The following is a 26,174-nucleotide window of genomic DNA, read 5'->3' on the forward strand; positions in this document are numbered from 1 at the left end:
TAGCTACTGTGTCCAGCATCTCCAGGGCCTGACATGTCTAAAAGCCGCTGCTCTGTTCCCAGGAGCCCCTGAGGTGTCCCGTGTCTCAAATGTGACCTACAGACTGGCATCGGAGTAATCCTCTTAGTCATCCCATTCCCAGCTGGAAATCTTAAATAAGTGGCAAGGTTCCCTACTGGTCCTTTAGGCTTCTCCCCAAGACCTTAGAGAGCTTCCTCCCAAACCCCATCTAAACCAATAGCCTTCTGAATCCATCTTGTTTGGCTTCATCTGTAATGCCATCATTAAATCTTGATTGAATGTGTGTAAATGGAAGCTCTTCACATCCTGCCTTTAGTCTTTCAGGGTGTCCCCACTCAACAGATGGGGTGGGAACATGTGGAGAGAATGCTTAGCCACAAAAGAGAAGATCTGAGTTTTCCCCGCACCCGACTCCCAAACCTGGGCTCACGACCCCTCCCCCTTCCCTATTTGCAGTCTTATGTGAGGGGTTGTACCCTCCAACCTTGACCATGCTGCACCCAGGAGAAATGCAAGGGTCCTCTTTCTTTATGTTATCAGAAACTTAAGTTCTGTTGCCTTATGGAGCTTCTTGGAGGCCCATCCCTCCTGTGAATTCTTCCCAAATGACTCTTCACACTAAGTCAACAACAGAGAAACTAGACAGTTGTCACCTGTGTGGACTAGGCACTCACTGTGCTCTCCACAAGCATGGGTTGACCTCATAGATGAACTTGTGAAACAGCCTGGAGAGCTGGGAAGGGCTCCTGCCTGGAGTGGTAACCACTTTTCCTTTAGATCCATCCCCCTGCCCCACACCCAGGCAGACGCTACCCACCCAGGGAACACACCGCCCAATGCTGCTCCAACCCGCTGTCGCCTCCTGAGACGTCTCAGAACGGTGGCTCTTTCAGTGTCCTGTAAGGATTCCACCTGTGCCTGGTGACCACAGGGTCATCTTTCAAGGCCCTCTCTCTCAGTTAAGGACTCTTCCAGTTCAGGATTGAGTGTTCAACCCTTCCTATGGTGGAGTTGATGTCCATGGCCCTACTATCCCCACTCTGTTCCTGACTCATCTATGTTTTTCATTTTAATAATGTAGCCCAGGCTAGTCTCAAACTCATAATCCTCCCGCCTCAGTCTCCTGAGTGCTAAGATTATAGGGGTATGTCATCATTTCTCTTAACCCCAAGGTTTTTAAGGGAACACCAAGGCTGTTTCCTAAGTAAGGTCTAAAGGAAAGTTACTGATTAAAGGAGATACCACAGGCTACCAGGGGTTCACAATCAATTGTCTCGATTGAGGACTTATTCACGAAACTCAGTTGTGAGCTTTTCATCTTGGGAAAGCTCTGGTTTTTGACATCACATTCCACTTAAGACAGAAAAAAATGCAAGTGTGAATTGCTCTTACTATTTTACAAACGAAGGTGCTACTCATACCAGTGTGAGTCTGACAGCCCTGTCTTCACTCCAGAAGGGCTGTCTGCAAGGTGTGCCTCCCAAGGCTGCGGGAAAGAAGGTCGCATTGAAAACAAACCCGTAACAGATGCATACCCTATGCAACAACTCATTGAGGTATAATAATAATCTAGAAAAATAATACATCCCAGCCAGTCAAACACGTGCATACATTTGAGAGAAGGGCATGCTGCCGGAGTTTCCCCAAAGCTCCTGAAAGCAATATTTGATGAAGTCAAGACTCCTCAGAGAATGGACATCTGCGCTAAGGGTCGGCCCGCCCTCTCTTTAGCTGCTCCTGAACTTTGGGAAGTGGCTCTTTTCCTACACCTGGTCAAGTAACGAGGAAGGATGAACAAACTGTATCGTGTTGCCAGAATCCTCATTTCAGGTCAGTGAACGAGGCTGGGGAGAGGCTCAGCCAGTGAGGACATGAATTCAATCCCAAGCATCCACTCAGTACACTTATGATGCCAGTACTGAGTGGGAAGGAACAGGTAGCTGCCAGGCTCCCTTGGCAAGCCCTGCTAGCCTATCTGGCAAGTTCTGGGCCAATGAGAGAACTTTCCTTCTTTCTTTTTTCTTTTTGGAGATAGGGTTTCTCTGTGTAGCCCTGGCTGTTCTGGATCTCGTTTTGTAGATCAAGCTGGCTTCTAACTCATGGAAATCTGCCTGCCTTTGCCTCCCGAGTGCTGGGATTAAAGGCATTCACCACCACACCAGCGTAAGAGAACTTCTCTTGAAAAAAGCAAGAAGAAAAGAAAGAAAAAAGAAAAAATCCACAAGATGTATGGTGCCTGAATGTGATTCAAGGTTATCTTCTGGCCTACACAAATATACACTTGATCATGTACACACACAACAGCAAGGTGGATTTTCCAACTTCTTACAGAAACAACCTGCTCCAGGGCCTCACCCTACTGTGGGGCATGGCTTTGACTTTCTCCATGCCACAGTCACGGCCCAGTGTAGCCTGATAAAGAGGAACTCGTGACAGTGTCAAAGCCAAAACACTGGCATTTTTCAAGGCCAGGATTAAAAAGCCAGAGAAATTTCCAGACGTTTCACTGGTCACTGGGTGGTATGGGAACTCTTCCCATCATGGCTGAGCGGGGTTGGGTGCATGGCAGCTGAAAGCCGCCCAGCTTCCTATTTCATTGTGTTGAGCGAGAGTGACTCAGACCCCAGGTATTGTTTATCCCACACTGGCGGGAGCTGTGATTCAAGGGCAAAGTTTGCTAACAGTGGGGAGAGTGAATATTTGTGTGCACGACCTCTTTTCTCTGAAACATATTTTTGTGTAGAGTGACATGATTCATGCTGTTATGGTCCTGATGTGGTTAATATTGTCATGGTCCAATGTGCTCCAAGGACACTAGGAGTGAGTCTGGGTCCCACCATAATCAACCAAGCTGACTTGTTTAAATAACGTGGGTTTATCAAGGAAGATGCTGGCTTAAAAAAAAAAAAAAAAAAACCTAAGGGAAATCATGGTCTAGGGCCATGGTGCTCAACCCTCCAGGATCTCCTGGAGAGATTCAGATTTCCGGGTCCCTGACTCCAGAGTTTCTGATTCCCTAGATTTAGAGTAGAACCTGACCCTGTTCAGGTAATCTTGGTGGTCCTGGTCCAGGGACTACACTTTGACCTCGTGTAAGTGGTCCGATTTCCGTGGGTAGAATAATCGGTCCTGCAGACGGCTCCTGTTGTCATATCACCACTGTCTCCATTTCTCCTGCAAACCTTATCTTGCTCACAATGACCAGGTGACAAAGAGAAAGCAGCAGACATCTCGCTGGCCTGAGGCCCTGCTGTGTAGAGCGGTTATGTAACAGCACCAGCCGTCCGTGACATCCTTGCAGCCAAGAAACTGCTGTCGTTGCCTGATCTGGGTGTGCACAGGGTGGGAGGAAGTTACATGGTGGTCTTGTGAGGTGGGTTGGAGCTCATTGTGGCTCCAGGAAGGTGACTTATTTGAGGTCATGAGAGAGGTGTGTTCAGATATACACCTGTTATTTGCTGGGTATCAGTCACAGCTTTCAAAGTTGGGGATGGTGCTTCCTGCGTTGATGAGCTCTGTGGAACTCTTGGGTAAAGATGCTACATTAGGTCTCTGGCTCCCCAAACCTACAGTTCTCTCTTTAGTCTCTGGGGAACCCCAATACATCATTTTTAAAGTGTAGGGTGTTTCATTCATTACCACTAAACCCTGTCTATGTTCAGTGCATCCGTATCCTTTCTCTTTCCTTCCTTTCTGTTGCTGCTCAATAGTTAAAACATGAGAAGGGAGAAGTTTCAGAAGAATTAAGAGCAGTAGATAGATATCAAAGATAGCAGGGCTATTCCTCACTGCAGTGCCTGATGGGAAGTGGGAAAGAGGGTTGAGAACCCTCCAGAAAAATAGCAGGGGCTTGAGCCTCCAGGCCCTGGGAGGGGAGTCCCACAAATGGTACATGTGTTAGAAGGGTGTCTCCTATCACAGGACCCTCGCTAAGTAGACAGTGAGGGGTCAAGAGTATTGGGGCTGACGGTGCAGAGAGGGTCTGCTGGGCCGTGGTGCTGAGCATGCACCCCTCTGCTCCTGCTCATCGGGAGGACCCAGCCCAAGCTTGGAGGTGAAGCATAGCTGTGGGATTCTAGGAGTGGCCTTGACCAAATCAGTTTTTCGAGGTCTGTTTGCTGTGAGATAGTTTGTGGCTAAACCTTTTGCTTATTGTTTATTTTTGGTTTTGAAACAGGGTCTCATGTAGCCCAGGCTGGTCTCAAATTTGCAATGTAGCTGGCTGAAGGATGATCTTGAACTCTGATCCTCCTGCCTCAACCTCCCAAGTGCGATATTACCATTGTGTGCCACCACACCCAACTGGGGTTAGCATGGAACCTCTGAGAAGCTCTTACCTTCAGTAGATTGATGTTAGTGTTAGGAGGGGTGCTGGTAGGAATGTGATTACAGAGGACAGAAGGTGGGCAAGAGAAGGATGTAGACAGTGTTCGGGGACCCAAAGGAAGAAAGAGTCACTGTTTTGAAGGAAGTGAAAAAGGCTTAATGTGACAGGGAGCATTGAAGATGAGCCTTTCAGGGTTTGTATAAACCTCTTAATATCAGGGATGGACGGGTTGTTGGTTGGTTCAGTTTGAATCCACAGCACTGTGTCTACTCCACAGTAATCACCCATTGAATATTGAATGCTCAGTAAAGTGAAGGAATTCTGTGTATGGTGGAGGAGATGATTAGATTTGTTTGGGAAATGATATTTCCAAACCCTATGAGAAGAAAGTGATCTAGATATAGAAGCAAATAAAATATAGACTTGACCAGAGAGTACTCGCTTTCTGTCAAGGAGCTCATATGTAAGTCATTGTGATACAGTGTGAACTGTATTCACCTGAGAACTATTAAATGAATATACGTTGGCAGGGCAGAGAGTGGTTAACTCTGTTAGGTGGTTATGGCTGACTGGGCTTTGAAGGATGAACAGGAGTGCAGCCTTGGCTAAAGGATTATTGAGAAACTCTTTATCAAATTAATGAGATAGAATCTATAAAGTGTAGGCCCCTTGATGGAGAAACAGAGCTGGATAGTGTGGCAGGGTTTACTGTTCCCCACAAGTACAGGAAGGCTTTGTGAGTCATGCTAGATTGGAGGAGGATAAGAAAGGGTCATAGGTTTATACGGAGCCTCTAAGAACCAGACAGGTGACTTAACAGAGTGAGACTGGCACATTGGAAAGTGTAATGTAACCCTCTCTGAAGAGGACAGACTACCACTCTATTCATCTATACCCATAGTGGACTATAGTTTGACCTTCTGTTTTCAAAAGCATATAAAAAAATGGAGATTCTTTTGTAGGATCACCATATGTTTAGATGCTAGCAAATAATTTGACTGTCTCTACAAATTAATTACGCAGTCCAAGCAGAAAGAGCCCTATGGCAGACCTCTGGCACAGGACCTCCAGGTTCAACCACGGGTCTCACCAGTACTCACAGGAAAAAGTCAGACCCTGATGCCTACCCGTGTCTGGAATCAAAGTCCTATGAGACTTTAGGGCAGGCCCCATGCCCAGGAGTAGCTGACCAGCACTAGTGAACTCAATGGTGGTTTAGTAGACCTCTGTCTCATTTGCTTGGTTTAGGCATTTTTTTTTGTCTTATTGATCTTTTGCTTGTATATTTTGGTTTTCATTTTTTTGTGTTTTTGTAGGTTTCTTTTTTGTGTGTTTCTTGGTTTTTGTTGTTGTTATTTAAATAGAAAGAGGAAGAAAGGGCATAGTGTTGGGTAGGTGGGAGGTGGGGAAGATCTGGGAGAAGTTGGGAGGTGAGATAACACTATTTTTTATGAAACAAATTTTAATTAAAAAATGAGGGCTGGAGAGATGGCTCAGCCATTAAAGGCTAAGCTCACAACCAAAAATATAAAAAATGAATAAAATGGGGCTGGAGAGATGGCTCAGCCATTAAGAGCACTGACTGCTCTTCCAGAGGACCCAGGTTCATGCAACCACATGGTGGCTCAAAACTGTAACTCCAGTTGCAAGGGTTCTGACAGCCTCACACAGACATAAATGTAGGCAAAACACCAATTTACATAAAATTATAACCAAATGAAATGATAAAAGTTATTGCTGATTAAAAAAAGTCATGTAAGGCTTCCAAGCCTTCTTTCTCTGTTTTAGATATACTGATCATGACCCACACAACTGATTTTGTTTCCCAAAGGATCAAGCCCAGAAGTCTGAAATCCAGTTGATTAGGACATGTACATCATGTGACATTTTTCTATATTTTTTGTTGTAGTTGTCGTTGTTTTGAAACACATGTGGCCCAGGCTGCCTGAAAGCCTTATTATGAACTGAGGATGATTTTGAACTTCTGATTTTCCTGTCTCTACCTCTTGAACTAGGATACAGGTGTGCCCTGCCACACCGAGTTTAGGCAGCAATAGCGACTGAACCCAGGGTGTTATGCCCACATGCTGGGGAAGCACTTTACAGCCGGAAAACTGAGCCCACCAAGCAAGTTTTATTAGATGAAAACCAAGTAAGGTTCTCCTTTGGACAAGCATGTCTCCACCCTGGGTGTTCCTGTTTTAGAGCCACTAGGTGCATTTCTATTAAATCTATGGCTTTTCACTTGGAACTATTAAAGTCTCAGCAAGACTTTTAATGTATCACTGTCCTAATTAGGGCATGGCTCCTCAGTGAAGCACAGTATCACCCAGCCATGGCTCCGCTCTTCACTTCCTCATCTAGCACTCACGTTTTGACATATCAGGGTTTTTCTGGGAGCTTTGGAGAGAGTGTGCCTCTTCCCTCAGGAATGTCTGAGAGAGGTAAGGTCCTAGCAAGACCTCCCATGTAGCAGGAAAGGCTTGGCCATTCCTTGGGGGTCAGGGCATATCTGTCATCACTCCTGTGACATACAACAGGATCCAAACGGAACTGGGACTTTTGCAGCCTGAGCCCAAGAGTGGCTTCTTATCATTGGAGGGAGCCAAGCGGAGCCATGTCCAGGGAAAGGCCCACCCGTTTCCTCCATGTCTGTACTTTGTCTCCAGGAAAGCAAGGCTTGTCATCCTGAGCATGCCAAGATACCACAGGCCCACAGGAGTTGGTTCACCGTGGCCAACATGTCCTACTGTTCACTGATTGGACTCCTGGATGACTTTTACCTGTTGGGTCTTGGTGCCCACATCCTTCAGGCAGCATTTGGATGGCTCTAGTCATCTCTGTGTGGTGGGAAAGAACGTAGTTTGATTTGGGAGCATGCCGCTTCACAGGAACGGTGGCTCAGATGGAGCTGACAGCCATGTGGGTCAGGAAAGTCTGTTGTTTCAAGATACAACCTCCGTGAGTTTTCAAAAATGTATCTTAAACCCCTCTAAGTACATGAGTTTTGTAAGCACCAATCCCCTATCCACACACCCCGTGTGTTAGCACCCGATCCCCTATCCACACACCCCGTGTGTTAGCACCCGATCCCCTATCCACACACCCCGTGTGTTAGCACCCGATCCCCTATCCACACACCCTGTGTGTTAGCACCCGATCCCCTATCCACACACCCTGTGTGTTAGCACCCGATCCCCTATCCACACACCCTGTGTGTTAGCACCCGATCCCCTATCCACACACCCTGTGTGTTAGCACCCGATCCCCTATCCACACACCCTGTGTGTTAGCACCCGATCCCTATCCACACACCCGTGTGTTAGCACCCGATCCCCTATCCACACACCCGTGTGTTAGCACCCGATCCCTATCCACACACCCGTGTGTTAGCACCCGATCCCCTATCCACACACCCGTGTGTTAGCACCCGATCCCCTATCCACACACCCGTGTGTTAGCACCCGATCCCCTATCCACACACCCCGTGTGTTAGCACCCGATCCCCTATCCACACACCCCGTGTGTTAGCACCCGATCCCCTATCCACACACCCTGTGTGTTAGCACCCGATCCCCTATCCACACACCCTGTTGTGTTAGCACCCGATCCCCTATCCACACACCCTGTTGTGTTAGCACCCGATCCCCTATCCACACACCCCGTGTGTTAGCACCTGATCCCCTATCCACACACCCTGTTGTGTTAGCACCCGATCCCCTATCCACACACCCTGTGTGTTAGCACCCGATCCCCTATCCACACTCCCTGTGTGTTAGCACCCTATCCCCTATCCATCCACACACCCTGTTGTGTTAGCACCTATAGCTAGAAGGTTTCTCCAGTCCTGCCAGCCCCATGTGGTCTAGCCCAGCCCCATGTGGTCTAGCCCAGTCCCATGGTCCCACAGCCACTTATAAAATAATCATTCAGAGGCTTATATTAATTAATAACTGCTTGGCCATTAGCTCAAGCTTATTAGTGACTAGCTCTTACACTTAAATTAACCCATAATTCTTATCTATATTGAGCCATGTGGCTTGGCCCTATATATTGGGCGCCACATAAGACAAATTGCTAAACAGTCTTATTAATTAAAAAAACCCAGAGCTAGATATTGGGGCTAAAACCAAGAGATCAGAAAAGCAGAAAGAAGCAGCCACGTTTTCACCACTTGGAGATCCTTAGCCATAGAGACCTACTTCCTGTATACCCACGCCTAATGCCTTTCTGTTCTGCCATCTCATTTCCTCTTTCTGCCCAGCTACGTCATTTCCTCTTCATTGCCCAGCTCTGTCACTTCCTGTCTGTTTGTACAGACCTCCAGACCTTTATGGTTAGTGCTGGGATTAAAAGTATGTACCATCATGCTGGCTCTGTTCCCAGTGTAGCCTTGAATTCACAGAGACCCGTCTGGATCTCTGCTTTCCAAGTGATAGGATTAAAGGTGTGTGCTACCATTGCCTGACTTCTATGTTTAATATAGTGACTGGTTTTTTTCCTCTGATCCTCAGATAAACTTTATTGGGGTGCACAGATAAAATATCACCACAAGCACCCAATCACCCATTCACACATCCTGTTGTGTTTTAATTGTATTTTATCTCTGGCCAACCTTTGGTGGCTGATGCCAGGGTTGGCGTTCTTCCAAGTGGAGCTAGCTTCTGTACAGGCTCCTTCCTAAGGGGTGGCGGGGATAAGGTGAGGACCCTTGTTGGGTGGGGTTGTGTTGATGGGGAAGGTTTTGAAGTTTGGGTGGTTCCTGTCCATGTGGGTACAGTGGCTCCTTCTCATTGCCGTGCAAATGGGTAGGAGAAGACACTAACAGGTACTAACAAACCCGATGCTTTGTTTGAAGTCTACGTGAGCAGCAGCCTGGGACTGAGCAGAGGGAAGCATGACTGCGTACGGGAGGAGGATTTCTTTCTCTGGCCATGACTGTTTCAGATCAGATGGTGGTGGAAGCTGGGGAGATGGCTCGGCCAGTACAGTGCTCGCCTTGCAAACACAAGGACCCGAGTTCCATCCCCAGGCCCTACCTAAAATAAAAGCTGGGTGTGGTAGAGTACTTCCTGGGGATTCCCTGGCGAGCCAGCCCAGCTGACCTGGCACATTCCTTACCTGTGAGAGACCCTGATACTAAAGAGCTATGGATGATGCCTGAGGGATGACACCCAAGATTATCTCTCTCTCTTTCTCCTCTCTATCACACACACACACACACACACACACACACACACACACACACACACACACTACATAGTGGTGATCAGTGCAGGACTCGGCAAATATACAAGGACGATCGAATTGCACACTTTAATGGATGTGTTGTATGATAGCCAAGTTCATCTCACTGGAAGGATTAAAACCAGGACTGCTGCCTCTGCACTATGGCAGGCTGATGGGGATTCAGAACTGGTAGATCCTTGGGTGACATGGACACTCCAGAGAAAAAGCAGGCACCTGTCTCTGAAAATCAGATGACACTAGAACCCGACATCTGACATAACTGATTCGGGTGGTGTGTGTGGACATTCTGTGACCAGGGGCCTTAAACTATGACCCAAGGTTCTCCCACACTGAAGCACGCGGAGACAGACATGGCCTCTGCTTCTGTCTCTTCTGCCACTGGCATTCATTCCACTCACAGGCTGTCCCGAGTGACAAGGTAAGACTCAGCTCCATTGTACAGAGGAGGAAACAGAGGCTGAGAGACAAAAAGCAGCCTGTTCAGTCACAGCCTCACGAGGAGCAGAGCTCGGACTGGCGTCAACCTGGCTAACCCTGGGCGGTCACCTCCCAGCCCTCACCGAATTCCCGGATTGTAGCCCAGGGTCTCCCACTTCATTTGTGGTGTGAACTGATGCGCTGTAGCGGGGACCAGACTATTCACTCATTACACCCCTCATCTCAAGATGCAAATGAGGACCTTAGCTTCTAGTTCTTTACACCAGTGTTTGTCCAGGAGATAACAACCACTTCCCTTCCATTCCACGGGAGCAGAGATGAACGCTCTCAGTGAAATAAAATGAAGGAGTCACCAGGGTTAATGCTGTCTGTCACCTGGATGAATAGAATGCCTTGCAAGGTGACAGGTGTGGATTATGTGTGTTTGCCTTTGCTTGCAAAGACCGCACCCTGCAAAGTTATGTCATACTGAAAGCCTGAAGAGGCTGAACTTCAGGTCTGGGAGGAGCCAGGAGTGAGAGTAGTTTTAGAAGCTGCAGCTTGCCTGACGCAGCAGCAGCCGGGCACTTGTAAACCTGGGGCTTGTGCTTTTGTCTCCTGTGTGGGTGGAGACACTAGAGCACCTCACCAGGAGAGTGAGTTTGAATACTGTTCCCAGAGATGGAGAGGGAAAGCCTTTTTGGGAAAGGTTCCAATGCCTGTACTACAGCTTACAAACAGGAGCCTCACTCTGTTGTCTGCTGGCACTGTGACCTGGGGTAGTGGTGCACAGGTAAATGTCAGCTTTCCAGCAGTCACAGAGGAAGACAGCGATTTGTAAAATGTGTCAGTTCCCATGGTCTAGATACCTCCACCTTAGCAACCTTGAAGCTACCGAGTAAGGCCGTGGCTGCATAACAAGCTGCCCTAGAGTCTCCATCCACTGCTGGAGCAAACCGTCGCCTCTGGAGGCTGTTTCCTAATGGGCAGGATAGGGCTGCTGAAGTATAGGTAGTTGTAGTTTTTGGCAACTCTTGTATAGTGTGACATGCTGTGCAGACACTGACCATCCCACAAGCGAGTCTGGAACACATAGTTAGCTGGTTAATGACTCCAGTGTGTCTTAGAACATAAAAAGAAGCAGCCAACAAGCCAAGCCAAGACAGTTGGGGGCTCTCTGTGGCTGTGACCGGTGGGTTTGTCCGGTGCAGGGACATTCCAGTCCACACTTTAGACCTTCACACTTTCTTGTTTAACCCCTTGAAGGGGCCTGGGTTTGGAATTAGGGGGTGGGAGGTCATGGTGGAATTCTCAGCCAAGGGCTGCTCAACCCTGACTCCCCTCTTGACTCATATTCCCACAGATAGCTCAAATGACATGGGAGTCCCTTCCCACCTCACAATCAGGGTGGCCCTGGCTCTGTCCCAGTCCATTAAGAGGCAGTGATCTGCCACGGGGGGTTGGTTTGATCCAGTTCTAAGAGGAATTTCTGGTGCAGAGACCATTTGAGGTCTCCAGGTGGCCTTAAAAGTTCTATAAAATTCCAGAAGGGGTTTCTGTCATATTTCAGACCTTCCTGCCTCTCGAGGTTCCTGGCTGTCCCTTGTGACTTTCAGCTGACACAGGCTTTGGTGCCAGGCTATGCCCCCAGGAGGGAATGTTCTCTGCATAGTCTCACCTGCCACCCTGGGGCCTGAGGTACGTGACAGAAAAAGGAAGGGCTGGAGTCAGGTCCCTCAGTTTCCAGAGCCGAGTCCATCCTGATCCTGCCAGAGACCCTTGGGACTTACCCATTCTGACTGTACCATAAGGTAAAATTCCAACAGCCAGAGAGAGGTCACAGGAGAGTGTTGGCCTGGTGAGTCATGGCAATCAGGGTGTCCAGGAAGTCACTCTTTGAAGGCTCCGCTGATGTCAGATTCTTTCTGAGACCCACCTTGTATAGCAGGCCAGTGGAGCCCAGAGAGCAAACACGTGGCGTGAGTCACCTGGGGAAATTGGCCGGCTGTATGATGGTAATCTCCGGGCCTCCTCACCTTGAGGGGAATCAGATTAACTGGATTTGAGCCTGGGTGGTTTCTGCCATCAGGAGCCCAGCAGAGGGCTGAGCAGGTTGCTACAGAAAAGGCAAATTGGGGATGGGGACACTTCCCAGTAGAAAGCCACAAGTGGAGCAGGTAGACAAGAACAGAGCCCACCTGCGGGACTGTTTGTGCCGAGTAATAACCCCAATTACCACACTCACGAGGTATCAGAAAGTGAGGTTGTGGAGGCCGATTCAAGAGAAGGCTCGTTTTGGACCAGTAATGACAGGGTAACCTCGTGTGTAGCTTCTGGTAACCACCACTTGCCACAGCAGGAAATGAGCTGTGAGTAAACTGCAAATTAAGCACACTGCGCATTTATTAACCGCTTGCATTTCTCGTTTCCTGTGCTGCTCTAGCACAAAGAAAGGGAGGTGGGAGGTGGGAGAGAGCACAACGCTAGGGTGTGTGCTCGGGAGGTGGCAGAAGCCGGGAAAGCCGGCTAGGTAACGAAGCCCTGGCTCCAGCACAGACTCCCAAGGGAATAGAAGTCCTGTCTTCAAGCAGAATGTGTGTGTGTGTGTGTGTGTGTGTGTGTGTGTGTCATGGTCCCTCTTGTTCCCATGAGGCAGGGTCTCTCACGGAGTCTGGAGGTCACTGTTTGTGCTAGACTAGCTGGCCAGGAAGCCCCAGTGACCTCTGTTCCTTACAGCACTCGGATTACAGGTACAAGCATGGCCATACCAGGCTTCTCGCGTGGGTGCTGAGGATTGTGCGTCTGGGCGGCAGGCAGCGCCTCCTGGCTGTCTCGCCTTTCCTGGCCGATCGTTCCACGTAGACAGTGGAGCAGTTCTCAGTCTGAAGAGCCCCCCACCATCGCTTGCTCATGACTCTCTTATTTAGAGCAGGCGCCCCTTTTCCAGTGCAGCGGGGTGTGTGTGTGTGTGTGTGTGTGTGTGTGTGTGTGTGTGTGTCCCTCTCTTCTGCTAATCAGGATCTAGAGAGCCTCGCTGCGCCAGCTCCACTTCCTTCTCTGCTGGATAAGATTTTCCTGTGGAAATCCCAGTCCTCCCATGGTTCCCAAGTGTGTGCTTTGGAATAGACGGTTAGATGTGATCCTGCACAAGGTGTTCGACTTTTCTTGCCTGGGTTTCCTTCCCTGCAAAACAAAAATGGAAAACAGTATCCCATAAGGCATCTGTGGGAAGGGTTGTCTGTGATTGGCATACCAGGACAGTATGCCTGGAGCATAGTAAGTGTTCAGTAAATGTCACCTGTAATAGTATTTACTAGTGTTCTTGTGTGTGTGTGTGTGTGTTCACGTGTGGGGGTGCATGTGTGTGCAAATGTATGGAGCTCAAAGGGCATCTTTAGTTGTCATATCTTCCTCGGACACTGTCCCGCCTTATTTTTGAGATGAGGTTTCTGGTTTTTACCTGGAATTCACAGTTGCAGGCCCCAGGAATCCTCCTGGTCCACCTGTCCAGCGCTGGATCATAAGTCTAAGCTGCCATATTGCTTCCCCCATGCCCTCTCCCAGTGGGTTCTGGGAATTGGACTTAGCTCCTAATGCTTTCCCCTGTAGTAGTATTTCCTGAGTTACTTGTTTGCCATAGCAGAAGTTCGGTCACATGAGAGATGCCCTAGTCATGGTATTGAGTAGTAACCCTGGATTTCCTGACCCGGAACCAGACAGAGAAGCACAGAGGAGAGAACTCAGCTGGTTTTACATTTGACATCATAAATATTCACGTGCTGTGTGGGAACTGACCATGGAGCTCTAGGCTGTGTGGGGATAGGATTGATGCCAACACAGAGCAGGAAGAAGTTGGTGCTCGGTGGTATCTTGGTTAGGGTTTCTATTGCTGAGATAAAGTACCATGATCAAAATCAACTTGGGGAGGAAAGGGTTAATTTCATCTTACACTTCCTGGTAATAGTCCATCACTAAGATAAATGGAGGCAGGAACTGAATTAGAGACCAGAGAAATGCTGCTTATGGGCTTGTTCCACATGGCTTGTTTAGCTTGCTTGCTTATATACCCAGGACCACCTGCCTTGGGTGAGGGCAGAGGGGATGATGGTGCCATCCACAGTGAGCTGGGCAGTACTTCTCAGACTTGCCTACAGGTCAATCTCAGGGGCGTTTTCCCAGTTAGAATGCCCTCATCCCAGATATGTCCAGGTTTGTATCCAGTTGACAAAAACAGCCAAGACAGTGGTGGTCCATACTCAGTGTTTGGGAATATGTAAATAAAAAGGAATTTATGTTGCCAGCAACACTGAAAAGGGTTTTTCGATGGACTTGGAAGCCTGATGAGGTAGCTCACTTGGGAAAGGGCTTGTCTTGCAAGCATGAAGACCTGAGACCGGTCTCCAGATCCAGTGTTGAGAAGAAAGGGAAAGTCAGGTGTGGCGACTGGGGGAGCAGTTCCAGTTGGATCCCGGGGCTCGGTGGCTTACACAGCCTGTGCGGTGTGTTCTAGGCTCGGGAGAGACCCTGTTGCAAAGAACAGCAGCAGCGAAGGTAGACAGAGCCTCGGGAGTGACCGGAGGCTGTCTTCTCCACATGTGCACCTGCACAGACCATGCACACATACAAATGAAATGGAGAAGCCATCAGGAGGCTGGGCTTGTGTGTCCTTCTGGCTGTGAGTCCAGCTGCAGCCAGGGTGTGAGCTGTTTGCCTCACTCTTTGATTGACGTGTGCCCAGAGATCCAGAGGCTTCGGACTCCTGTTTTAGCATTTTACCACTCTTTATGTTCTGTGGGTCACATGACCCCAGCCACACAGTGCCCGGCTTTAACTCTGACAGCAGTTTCCTCACAAAGGAATCTTCACTGAGAGTGCTTGCCTCTTGCCTCCTGAATGCTGATCCACATTCTGAGCTAACATGTCTCAGATTGCAGTTCCCAAGACCCCCAATACAGTGACCCCTTCTTTTGTTCTGCAGTTCCTGAGCTGGAATTGGGTGGGGGGCAAGGATATGGTAAAGGAGACCTCTGACCCATTTACGCCATCTCAGAAGCTCAGAGCTGTGACAGAACCTGGGGTGGTCCTGGACTGGACCTTGTCAGTCAGGGTAGACTTGGAGAGATGGCACAAACAGGGATCATTTAAGCAGGGTGTGCAGAGTAAGCGGAGGCCTTAGGAGAAGCGCTACGGTGAGGTCAGGCAGGGGCCCTCAAGTCCCCCTCCAGAGAGACTTGGGTGTTAGTAATATTCCAGCGCTCTGTCTCTGAAGACTGCCTGAGCTCAGAGCTTCTCAGCTGAACTCACACCATTTTAGAAATCTCAAACGTTACTGTTTCTGGTGTCTCTACAGAGAGCCTTGAGCTTGATATGTGGTGACCTGGAGAGCTACCGGAGGGTTCTGTAGTTGTTTTGTTTTTGTTCTTTTATAAGCTTTACTTTAAAACAATTTTCTTTGGAATACAGAAATTGAGAAATAATGCAGCAAGCTCCATGCCTGACATATAGTTTCCCTCATTACTAATATATAACTATAATTTCATTTGTTATAATAAGCCAGGCAATATTCCTAACATCCTTAACTAAGGCCCATGTTCCTCAGTGTTTTTAATTTTAATTTTTTTGAAATCATAATTACATCTCATCCCCCTTCTTTCCCTCCCTCCAACCCCTCTCTAACTCTTCGTCTCTTTTTTTCTTTAATTGTCAATGTTGTTTTCATATAAACATATAAATACAACCTGCTCAGTCCATGTGGTGTTGTTTATATGTATGATTTCAGGGCTGACACTTGGTATTGGATGACTGATTGGAGTGCCCAGGCCTGGGGAAGACTGTCCCTCCTCCAGTGTCAGCATCCCTTAGCACCCGCAGTTCTTTGTCTAGGGGTGGTGTAGCTGGAGTTTTCTTTCCAGGTCCCGCCAAGCCCCGGCAGTCCCTGAGCCCACTTATAAAATAAACACACAGACGCTTATATTATTTAAACTGCTTGGCCATTATCTCAGGCCTATCATTGTCTAGCTCCTACTCTTCTATTTAGCCCATTTTTATTAATCTATACTTTGCCACTCGGTTTGTGGTTTATTGGTACCTTACATCTTCCTTGTCCTGGTGGTGGCTGCAGGCAGTCTCTCCCTTCCCTTCCTGTTCCCTCAATTTTTCTCTCTGTTAGTCCCATCTATACTTCCTGTCTGGCTACTGGCCAATCAGTGTCTTATTTATTGACACATTTGCCATACAGAACACCCCACAGCAGGGTGGGGCCCCTTGAAAGTTCCCTCTTCCATGTCAGTGTGCCTATTTGTTCTTGTTGGGCAGCCATGTTTTGTGGGATCATGGGAAAAGCTTTCCTGTCTGGTTTAGGACACAATCTCCGTTTCTGGTCCTCTGGCTCTTACGGTCTTCCACCTCCACTTCTATACTGTTCCCTGAACCGTAGGTTCTGTTCTAGACGTATCGGCTGGGGCTGGGCGCCCCACAGCCAGTTGTTCTCTGCATTTGACCAGTTGTGGTATTTTTTTAATGGTCTCCATCTGTGGCAAAGAGACGTTTCTTTGGTGGGGACCAGAGTTACACTTCTCAGTATCAAGAGCCGGTCAGAGCACTGCACTCTATTTAGCCGCCATATCTCCTTGGGTTCCTCTTCTCTGTGGTAGTTTCACAGACTTTCTTAATTTTTAATGACATTGATCATTTTGAAGAATGCTCGGTCTCTCTCTCTCTCTCTCTCTCTCTCTCTCTCTCTCTCTCTCTCTCATGATTTTTCTCAGGATTTCAGTAAGATTATGGGGTTTTTTGTTTCAGAAAGAATGCAGTAGTAGTGAGTTTCCATCCCGTCATTTCAAAGGTGCATTCCTGCACCACCTGCCACTGTACTCACTGACCTCGGCCCTGCCTGAGGCAGGACTGTTAGATGTCTCCATTGTACAGCTATTCCTTTCCTCTGCCTTTCCACACTGTTCCCCATGGGAGGAAAGAGCAGCCCACCCACAGTTAAGGAGTGGGAGCAGACAGCTCTCGCAGGTCGCTCTGGGAAAGACGGAGATCTGTGAGCAGGAAGCTCCCAGCAACCTGAGAAAGGGGTGGAGGGCCTGGGCTTGGTTTTCAGCAGAGAATGAGAAGTTGGCAGTGTGCAGAATTTAGTGAGAGACAGAGAAAGTGACATCAGCATTTGTACCTTGATTTATTGCCAGCTGTATTTTTTGTCTATGTCACCCCGAGTGAGTCATCCCGTCCTGAGCCTTCCTTTGCCTCTTGGTAAAAGTCAGTTGTTGGATCCTGCTTTTTCTTCCCCCAAAGCTCTGAGAGTAAAATGAGTTAAGGCAGGCATGATGCGTCCTTGAAAGCCATCAAGCGCCACGTCCTGTCAGAGGCTGGGGGCGGCTGTGACGTGGGCGTTTCTGAATATTTCAGGTGACCCAGAGCACAGGTATGCTTATTGTCTGTCTCACACAGGTCCGATCTTTCCTGTTCTGGAGTTTTCATTTCACGTGTTCCTCCACAGTTTCCTGTCTGTCTCCAAGAGGGATGGATGGAGCATGGGCAAGAAGAGACTGGTTCTGGATTTGATTGAAGGGTGCAGGGCCGGCTCTGTAGTGGACTCTGCCTAAGGACTCCAGAGGTTGCTGGAATCTCCTCAGTGGCTTGCATCCTAATCTCATTTCTGCCCTGGAGTTTCAGAGGTGTGGTCAGGCCATTTTATTTACTGTGAACCCACGGCCCCTTGGGTATAGCTTGCAGTGGGTAGTGTTGTCAGAGGGGCCAAAGCCTCTCCAAACTTGATATGATACTTTTCCCATTTGCCAATAAGATGATCACAGCTTCTGCACACACACGCTCCCCACCCCCATCCCCTCCACTGCTTCAGCTCTCCCCACCCCCATCCCAGGGTAAATCATTGACCACTAGAAACAGTGGGAAGAGTTGGGGCACAGGGCACATCAGCCTTAACCAGAATGTGAGCTTTTATTTCTCAGTTTCCCCTGTCAGTAGAAGAAGCAGAGACCACCCAGACTCTAATGGAATCATCGGAGTGAAAATTAGCAAAAGAGCCAGGAGCAGACTCAGTGAGTCCGGCCCTGAGGTATACTGCAGGCAGCTCAGCTTGGCACAGTTCAGCATACGCTGGAGCAAACACCGCCATTCACTTGGTAATGACTAAACCTCCAAGGACAGCCACATAAAAGGGACCTCTTTGTTCACCTTGTAAAAGGAGGGAGGTTTCTTTTGTCTACACTGATTTAGTTAGGATAAAATACACGATAAGAAATCCCAATTCTTCCCCAGTGAGTGATTCTGCGCACACACACACACACACACACACACACACACACACACACACACACACACACACACACACACGAGCTTAGGCTGGCAGTTGAAGGAGAGGCAGATAAATGGTCTGGTCTGCCTATATCTGGTTGAAGGTGAAAGTTCTCTCCAGGCACAGAAGCCTTCAGGTCTAATACATCGTTCTAAAGGAAATGCTTGCAGAATGCAAATGTGGTCTCTGCCCTGACCTCGGGGACAGTTGCCAGCATTTGAGCTGGCTCTTTTGTTCACATACACAGAAGAGCCAAGAGTGGTAGATACCTTCCTTCTCTCCTCGTGAGTCAGCCTGGCTGGCTGGCTTGCTTAGCAATATGAAATCGAGAGTCAGAAGTCTCAGGGTTTCTTAAGCAGAAACTCCCTCTCCATTTAAGGGATGTCCGGTGCTGCCACATTGTTTCTGGAGAGGATGGGCCCTCCTGGTTGTGGTGCACACCTGTAGGATACACTGAAGAGGGTGGTCTTGAGAGGTGTGCTGTAAATCCTAACTCTTTGTTTTAGCAGGCCTACTCAATGATAAGAATGCTAATATTCAGGGCATGATGGCTCAGTGGTTAAGACCCATACTTGTCTTTCAGAGGACCTGAGTTTGGGTTCCCAGTACCTGTATAGGGCATCCCACGACCACCTGTAACTCCAGCTCCAGGGGACTCGTTGTTCTCTTCTGGGCTCCATGGATACTGCATTTGCAAGCACAAACCCACACACAAACACTCATAATTAAAAATAAAAGTAAAAACACTTCTTAGAAAAGAAGGCTGAGGTTCTTCATCTGGTGTGTGTGTAAGAATTGCCTGAGGGATTTACTAGAAAGAGATTCTTGACCCCTACTCCTGGGCAATGTTGGGGGGACTGCATTTTTTTAAATTATTTATTTTTGTTTGTTGTTTGACTTAGTTTTGGGGATGAGGACTCATGATGTTGTTCAGGCTAGCCTGGAACTCCTGGTCTTCCACATCAGCCTTTCTGGGACTGGATTCAAGGCATGTAACACCATGCCTGGTTATTATTATTTTTTAATCAACACATAGTGATTGTATGTGCTTACAGAGCACAGTGTGACGTTTTAATACTAGTAGGTATATGTTGTATGATCAGGTTGTGGTATTTGGCATATCTGTTACCCGGAGACTTACCATTCCTTTGTACTGGGACTTGTCACATCCTGTCTACCTGCTGACTTGAAACACTCAGTTACTGTCAACCATAGTTTTTCTGATCTGCCCTAACATATCGGGAGCCTTTCCTCATGCCCAAAAGCACTCCTGAAGTGTCAACCAGTCCATCCCTCCCTCACCCACCTCATTCCCAGGCTCTGGTAACCACGACTCCATTGTCCACCTCCGTGAGGTCAACGTATAGATTTGAGAGCTTGTGGCATGCGTCTTTCTAAGCCTGGCTTTGATCCCGTAACGTCCTCCTGTTCCATCCATGTTGCCGTAAGAGGCCAAATTCCATTCTTCTTATGGATGAATAATATTGCACTGTGTGGATAGATGTGCCGTGTTTTCTTTACCCATTTCTCGGCCCTTGGCAGGTTGCTTGCCAACCCATTTTCATTTCCTTTGGGTATCTGTGTTTGGATTGTTGACTGGAACCTCCGTAGTATTTCCCTAACACTATATTAATTTACATTCTGACCCACTGTGTCTGGGAGTTTTCCAGGAGACACACCCCCAGCATTTTTTTAAAAAATCTTTTATATGATAGCCTTTGGGGATGAGATAACATTTGCCTTTCTAAATACATGGCACAGGGATTTCTAATTCAGGGGTTGCGTAACTATTTTGTTGATAACCAGGGCCCTGGGCCCACCTAGAGACACCTTTTCCACACACACTCTCAGTGTTCTTTCTGAAAGCCAAACCCTGGATGTTACTCTGAGAATTGTGTATAAAAGTGGCTAAATAAATATCTTGCTTGTAACAATTTCCTGGCTTACTCTAATAGTCTGGGAGGAGCATAGTAGGTCCGGAAGGACTGAGGTGTTGACCTTTGCACTCACACTAGCTGTTACTTTGAGAGGGCCGTTCAGCATCTCTGAAGCCCGATTGCCTTATCCACCAAATGGGAGCATTATTGCTCATCCCACTGCCAGTCAAGGGTGGTGCAGCCGAACAAAACGACTTAGGTGTAAGCACCGTGCGCAGTATTATCGCGATACCCAGTGATGATAACTTTGCTGAAAAACAGGAGTCAACTGGAAGAAACTGAGACGCTCACATGTTCCTTCACCAGCATGTGGAGCAGGCACTCTTGAGAGAACCTTTTTCTTCATGCCCATGTGAACAGATTTTGGACTTGACGTACAGTGCTCTCCGTGATCTTGATAGCATGCACACCCCTCCTTAATTCCTGTAGAAAATTCGAATCTGGTGGTAAATACAGAGATCGTATCAGGTAGAGAAAGGAATTCAGGTGGCCTGCAATGCTGGGTTCCCTGGCTCCTGGTATTCTTGGAACCCAGGCTCCCACTCTAGGAATTTGAATCACATGTTTAGCATGGAACCACACCTGCTCCTGACTGAAACCTCACAAGAAGAACCTTGTTCTTCAGAAACGGGGTCAGGAACTGGCTGTTTGCACCATCTTGCCCAAACTCTTTTCAGCAAAATGATAATGGGGGACATTCTCTATAGAACAATGTGCTATTATCCATGCCACGCTTTTACACACGTGCAGTCACACACAGCCAGCTTCTCGCTCTGATGTCCCACACGCCACGCTTTTACACACGTGCGGTCACACATGGCCAGCTTCTCACTCTGATGTCCTTTCTACGCTGGGTCTCAGCAGTCCCACATGAGCTGCCCCGGTACAATTTTCCTCCTTGACAAACATTTTAAAAGTGTCTAAAAGATACCGTTGCTCTTTGTGTTGGTTGGTCGAAGGCAGATTGCCTGATACGTCACATGGGTTCTAAGGCTTTTCATCAGCAAAGGAAATTGCTAGCTATAAGGGGCTATTGACATTCTCTGGCCAAAGGAACCTGCAAGAGACACAAACCCAGGTGTTGTCTCGCTGTCTCCCTCTTTCCTGCCCCTCTGCAGTTAGTTCAGACTCTGCACCCAATTCTGAGGCCAGGACTGCCAAAGTAACTTACATTTCCTGAAAACTGCACAGGGATCTAAGAGGATATTCTCGTGTACCCAACTGGTCCAGACTCCTCTGCTTTACGGGCAAGGAAGCAGGTCGTGTGCAGAGGGATCCAGGCTTCGCAGATTGTTATTATTTTTAAGTTTTTGCTCCTAGTATATGTGTGGGAACTGTGTGTGCCATGAGAGTCTCATAATGGGCCTCCAGTAGGTTAGATGAGTCCCCAGAGTCAGATAGAAAGCATTGTCTGATGACGGCAGTGAGAAACTGTCCCACACAGCCTAAGCAGTTAGCACTGCATGAGCATTCTGTGCTGACAGGAGCTGGGACACGAAATACAGTTAGGACAGAAACCAAACAGACAGAAATGGTCCCTGACTCTGAGGAACCTTTGCCTTACAGTGAACTCCTGCTGGGATATGCTAAGTCAGCAAAAATGTGCCACAAATACTGCAAATTACTAAGTGAAACGGGATTGTATTTGTACAATCTGTAGTCCTTGAGAAGTTGAGACAGAAGACCCGAGACAGCATGCGTGTCCCCAGTAGACTGTTAAGGCTGCCGCAGACGCATACAGCTGTGGATCCAAGCTCATGGGGTAGGGTGTGTGTGCCCACCTCGTGCTTATTGAATGGCCGCGTGGCTCATTTCCCGCTGCATGCTGGGGACGGTCACACATCCTTGCAAAGACTGTTTTCTAGAAATGCTTCCTTTTCACCTAAATCTTTTGCTGTTTCTTTCCAGTGGCCCATCCTCAGGACCCTCACCACTCATCAGAGAAACCTGCCATTCACTGCCATAAATGTGGGGAGCCATGCAAGGGCGAAGTACTCCGGGTCCAGACCAAGCATTTCCATATCAAATGTTTCACCTGCAAAGGTACAGTACCTCCAGCATCCTGACCAGTGACGTGTAGCCATCAATACACATCAATACCTTCTGAATGCCACCCAGATCCCTGGGTGGTGCCTGAGCCTCCTGCTTAGCAGCATGTAGCCATCAGTACAGTCCTCTGAATGCCACCCCAGACTCCTAGGTGATATCTGAATGCTTTAAGAAGCTCTTAATTTATTCACTTCTAGTTTAGGAATAGATTAGACTTCAGGGTGACACCAGACCTTCTCAAGGCAAAGTCTTAGGGCATTTATTGAGGTCCTGTTGTATGATATTTTGTTTGTGTTCAGACAAATAAAGCTTGTCTGGAGATCAGAGGGCAGAGCTAGCCACTAGTTAACCATAAAGGCCAGGCAGTGGTGGCACACACCTTTAATCCCAGTACTTGGGAGGAGGAAGCAGGAAGATCAGGAGTTCAAGGCCACTCTGGGCTACACGAGATTGAACCAGTCTAAAGAAGAAACAGAACCAGGCAGTGGTGATGCATGCCTTTAATCCTAGCACTAGGGAGGTAGAGACAGGAACATAAGGTAGGTAGAGACAGGATCTTGGCCATATCCGGTCTGAGGATTTGTAGAGGTAAGAAGTCTCTAGTGGCTGCTGCTCTGCTTCTCTGATCTCTGGGCAAGCTTTATTTGTCTGAACACAAACAAAATATCACAACAAGGTGTGGAGGGAGGGGGCTTTGTGAAAATACAATGAAGTTTTTGAGATTTTTGTATTTCCCATTTTTTCCCCTATGAAAGAAGAGATTCCTAGTAAAGTAACTTTGGTATCCATTATTTATGGAAGGACTGGAACATACCATGTATAGGCTTCATATATACACATGCAGACAAACATTCATATCTATAAAATTTAAAAAAACACAAATATCCTTTTAAATAAAAGATTGACTGCTAAGGCTCTCTCTCTGTGTGTGTGTGTGTGTGTGTGTGTGTGTGTGTGTGTGTGTGTGTGTGAGATCACACATGTCAAGACATGAAAATTTAGCCTCATACAGAAAGGTAACTCCCATCCAAATGATCTCAACACCATTGTCCATGAGGCCATGTCCTGCAGCTCACACAGGCTGGCTAGTTTGTCTGGGTGCTCTGAAATGCCACATCAGTGTAGTTCAGGGGAAGGAGAGTACTTGGTGTAGGGAGAGAGGAGCATGAGTCTCCGAGTCTGCTCCTGGAGTCATTGTACTTCCCTGTGCTCAACGCCTTGTTCTTAGACATCAGCTTCCCTTTAAGCATCCTAGGTGCGCACTCGGCACTGCCTCCTAAGCTCCCTGTCCATACAATTAAATTTATTTAAAAGAAGTGTTCTGATGTACGTGTTATAGACGGGGATTATGTGATCCTTCTTTTTAAAAAAGCCTTCTGGAGTAAGTATGGCCAGCTGGAGTTTTCATGCAGCCCACGCTGATCCTTAGGAAGCATGGACCGTTCTCAGTATGCCAAGTGTACAGCTGTACCATAGAGCCTGAGTCCTGACATGCCAGTAAGCACTGTGATCTCAGGCAAGTCACATGTCTCTCTGTGGCTTAGTGCCCTCTCTATAAAATAAACATACTGGACCATGTGCTATCGCATCACCTCAGATCTGCAGTCTGCATCTGCTGTATACAGGTAACCATAAATGTATATGGTACAGAGCGTAGAGGCACTAGGCTTCCTGCAGAGTATGTCTGAGAAACTGGTTTCTGGTTCCACTCAGTTTGGGAAACTTGGAGTCAGCATTTTTTTTTTTTTTCAAATTTTTGCTCATGAATTTCCAGAGACATGACCTCAAGGAATAGATAAGAGATGACATAAATACAACGTGCAAATGACTGCAGCCATGTAGGTGTCTGATGTTTCTAGTGGACTTGGACAGTGTTAGCCTCAGACCTGGGAAGTCAGTGTGCAGTACTTTGAGGGATTCAAAGATGTAGTCCCCTGATGATTCCTTGGTTTTCTTATTTTCTAGTTTAAATCCAATGACTGAGCATAGCTTCTTCATATTGGAAAATTGCACCTTGTACCTTGATTCATGCTCTAAATGTGTTCCTGCAGTGCTGAATTTTCTCCTTAGACTGAATTCTATTTTTAAAGCATGTGCTATTTCTTAGGAATTATTTGGCAATTTAACAAAAAGTTGCTAAAGCAAAGAAAATCATCTATCTATTCTTGTCAGTTTGTGTCTTCTCACACTTAGTCTGGTGGTGCATGCTGTCTTGGGTCCCAACCCTGTGGGTTAATCTTCTACTACTGAATTTTTAGGAAAGTGTTTTATGTTTATGGGCATTTTGCCTGTATGTGTCTGTACACCACCACATGCATGCAGTGCCCACAGAGGCCAGGAGAGGGCGTCAGATCCCCGGAACTGGAGTTCCAGACTGTGTGAGCCACCATGTGGGTACTGGATATTGAACGGAATACCCGGCGCCTGGGGTCGTGCAGTGCATTAGTGAACAGTCAAGCATGGTGAAGTTCTTTGGAGCTTGTCTATCGTAAATGTTGTGAGTGACACAGCCTGTCAACAGGGTTTATCAAATGCTTGCTGCGATACAAGCGCTCTAATGGATTCTAGGCATAGACTTCCAAGAAGAAAGATACAAAGGCATCTGTCCACAGAGCTACCGCCAGCCTCACAGAGGTGACTGTGCGGGAACTCAGGCTGACGCATGCGCGTGCGCTTGGGCTGCCCTTCCCTTAGGCTGTCCTCTGTGCTCAGATTGGCATAGGTTTGGGGCCATTTTGTGGCTCAATGGAAAACTGGTAAAACTCCAGAAATTTAGAAGCAGTTTCTTATAACCCCAGACCCTGCCAAGAGCTGAGCCCAGGCTTTTAATACTAACTTGGGAGAATCCTAGGCGTTCAGACAAGGATGAGAAGGCAGGAAGAACCAGGATGCAGGGACAATGGAGACACAGGAGTGTCTCCCTTCTTACTGTGAATGAGAAGCCAGATTCATGCCAGATTCCTCTGGGAAAGCATCGGCCTGAGTGTTGGAAACTTTATATGTTGTATCCTGTAATTGTGTTATTTTATCAAATCAATGTAATGTAGATCTTTTAAAATATTCATTTTTAAGTTCCAAACTAGAATAAGATAAGTGTTCATAATTTTCTGAAATATACTGTGCATATGCTCCAAATGAATGAATGAAATGTTTATCGTTAACTGATATACTAATTATAGATCATTATTCCTAAATCATTACCTTTAAGAAACTAAGACTTGATTGAGGTTAATGTTTGGGGGTGGGGGAAAGAGGTTGTTTATTTTTTTTATGCTTCCCAGCATGACATTTCTTACACAGTGAGAAAATTATTATCCTTAAGTTATTTTTTTCATTCCATCAAATGTCATGAAATCAAAGGTCTTTATAATATTTCAAGTCCTCAGGAGTGTATCATCATTCAAATTTAATTATACTGTTTAATATTTCTTTTAAATACCCTCAGTATTTTTCCTCAGACTGTTTCTATGTAGGGAGGTGGCACTGGCTTTTGATTTATTGCATTGCTGACACTTGCCTTTTCCAATAATTATACTTATTCATAAGTGTGCTGACTTCAGAAGACACTGCGGGACTGGGGTTATAGCTTAGTTGGTAGGGTGCTTGCCAAGCATTTACAAAGCCCTGGGTTCAATCCCAAGTGATCTATAAATACATTATGGTGGCGCTTGCCTGGATATCCCTCAGGATTACACCCAGGAAGTAGAGGCAGGGGAATCAGAAGCTTGAGGTCATCCTCAGTGTACAGTGAATTTGAAACTAGCCTGGACTACATGAGACTCCGTCTCCAAGATTAAAAAGTAAATAGCAGTCATGAGTGAATGGCAGAAAACGGCAAAGTTGGCACTTGGCG

General features: G+C 47.3%; 1 protein-coding gene across 19 annotated transcripts in view; it reads left to right on the plus strand.

Annotated features, from left to right (window-relative positions):
* Nucleotides 1–26,174, plus strand: part of Ablim1 (actin binding LIM protein 1) — a 294,059-nt gene that overhangs the window by 142,217 nt on the left and 125,668 nt on the right. For all 19 annotated transcript variants that reach the window (XM_028880968.1, XM_028880957.2, XM_028880971.2 and 16 more), the window contains exon 2: nucleotides 22,181–22,315. In XM_028880968.1, the coding sequence (XP_028736801.1) occupies nucleotides 22,181–22,315 (135 nt within the window). The remainder of the gene's footprint in view (nucleotides 1–22,180; nucleotides 22,316–26,174) is intronic.

The sequence above is a fragment of the Peromyscus leucopus genome, chromosome 1 (assembly GCF_004664715.2).
Source record: "Peromyscus leucopus breed LL Stock chromosome 1, UCI_PerLeu_2.1, whole genome shotgun sequence".
NCBI lineage: Eukaryota > Metazoa > Chordata > Mammalia > Rodentia > Cricetidae > Peromyscus > Peromyscus leucopus.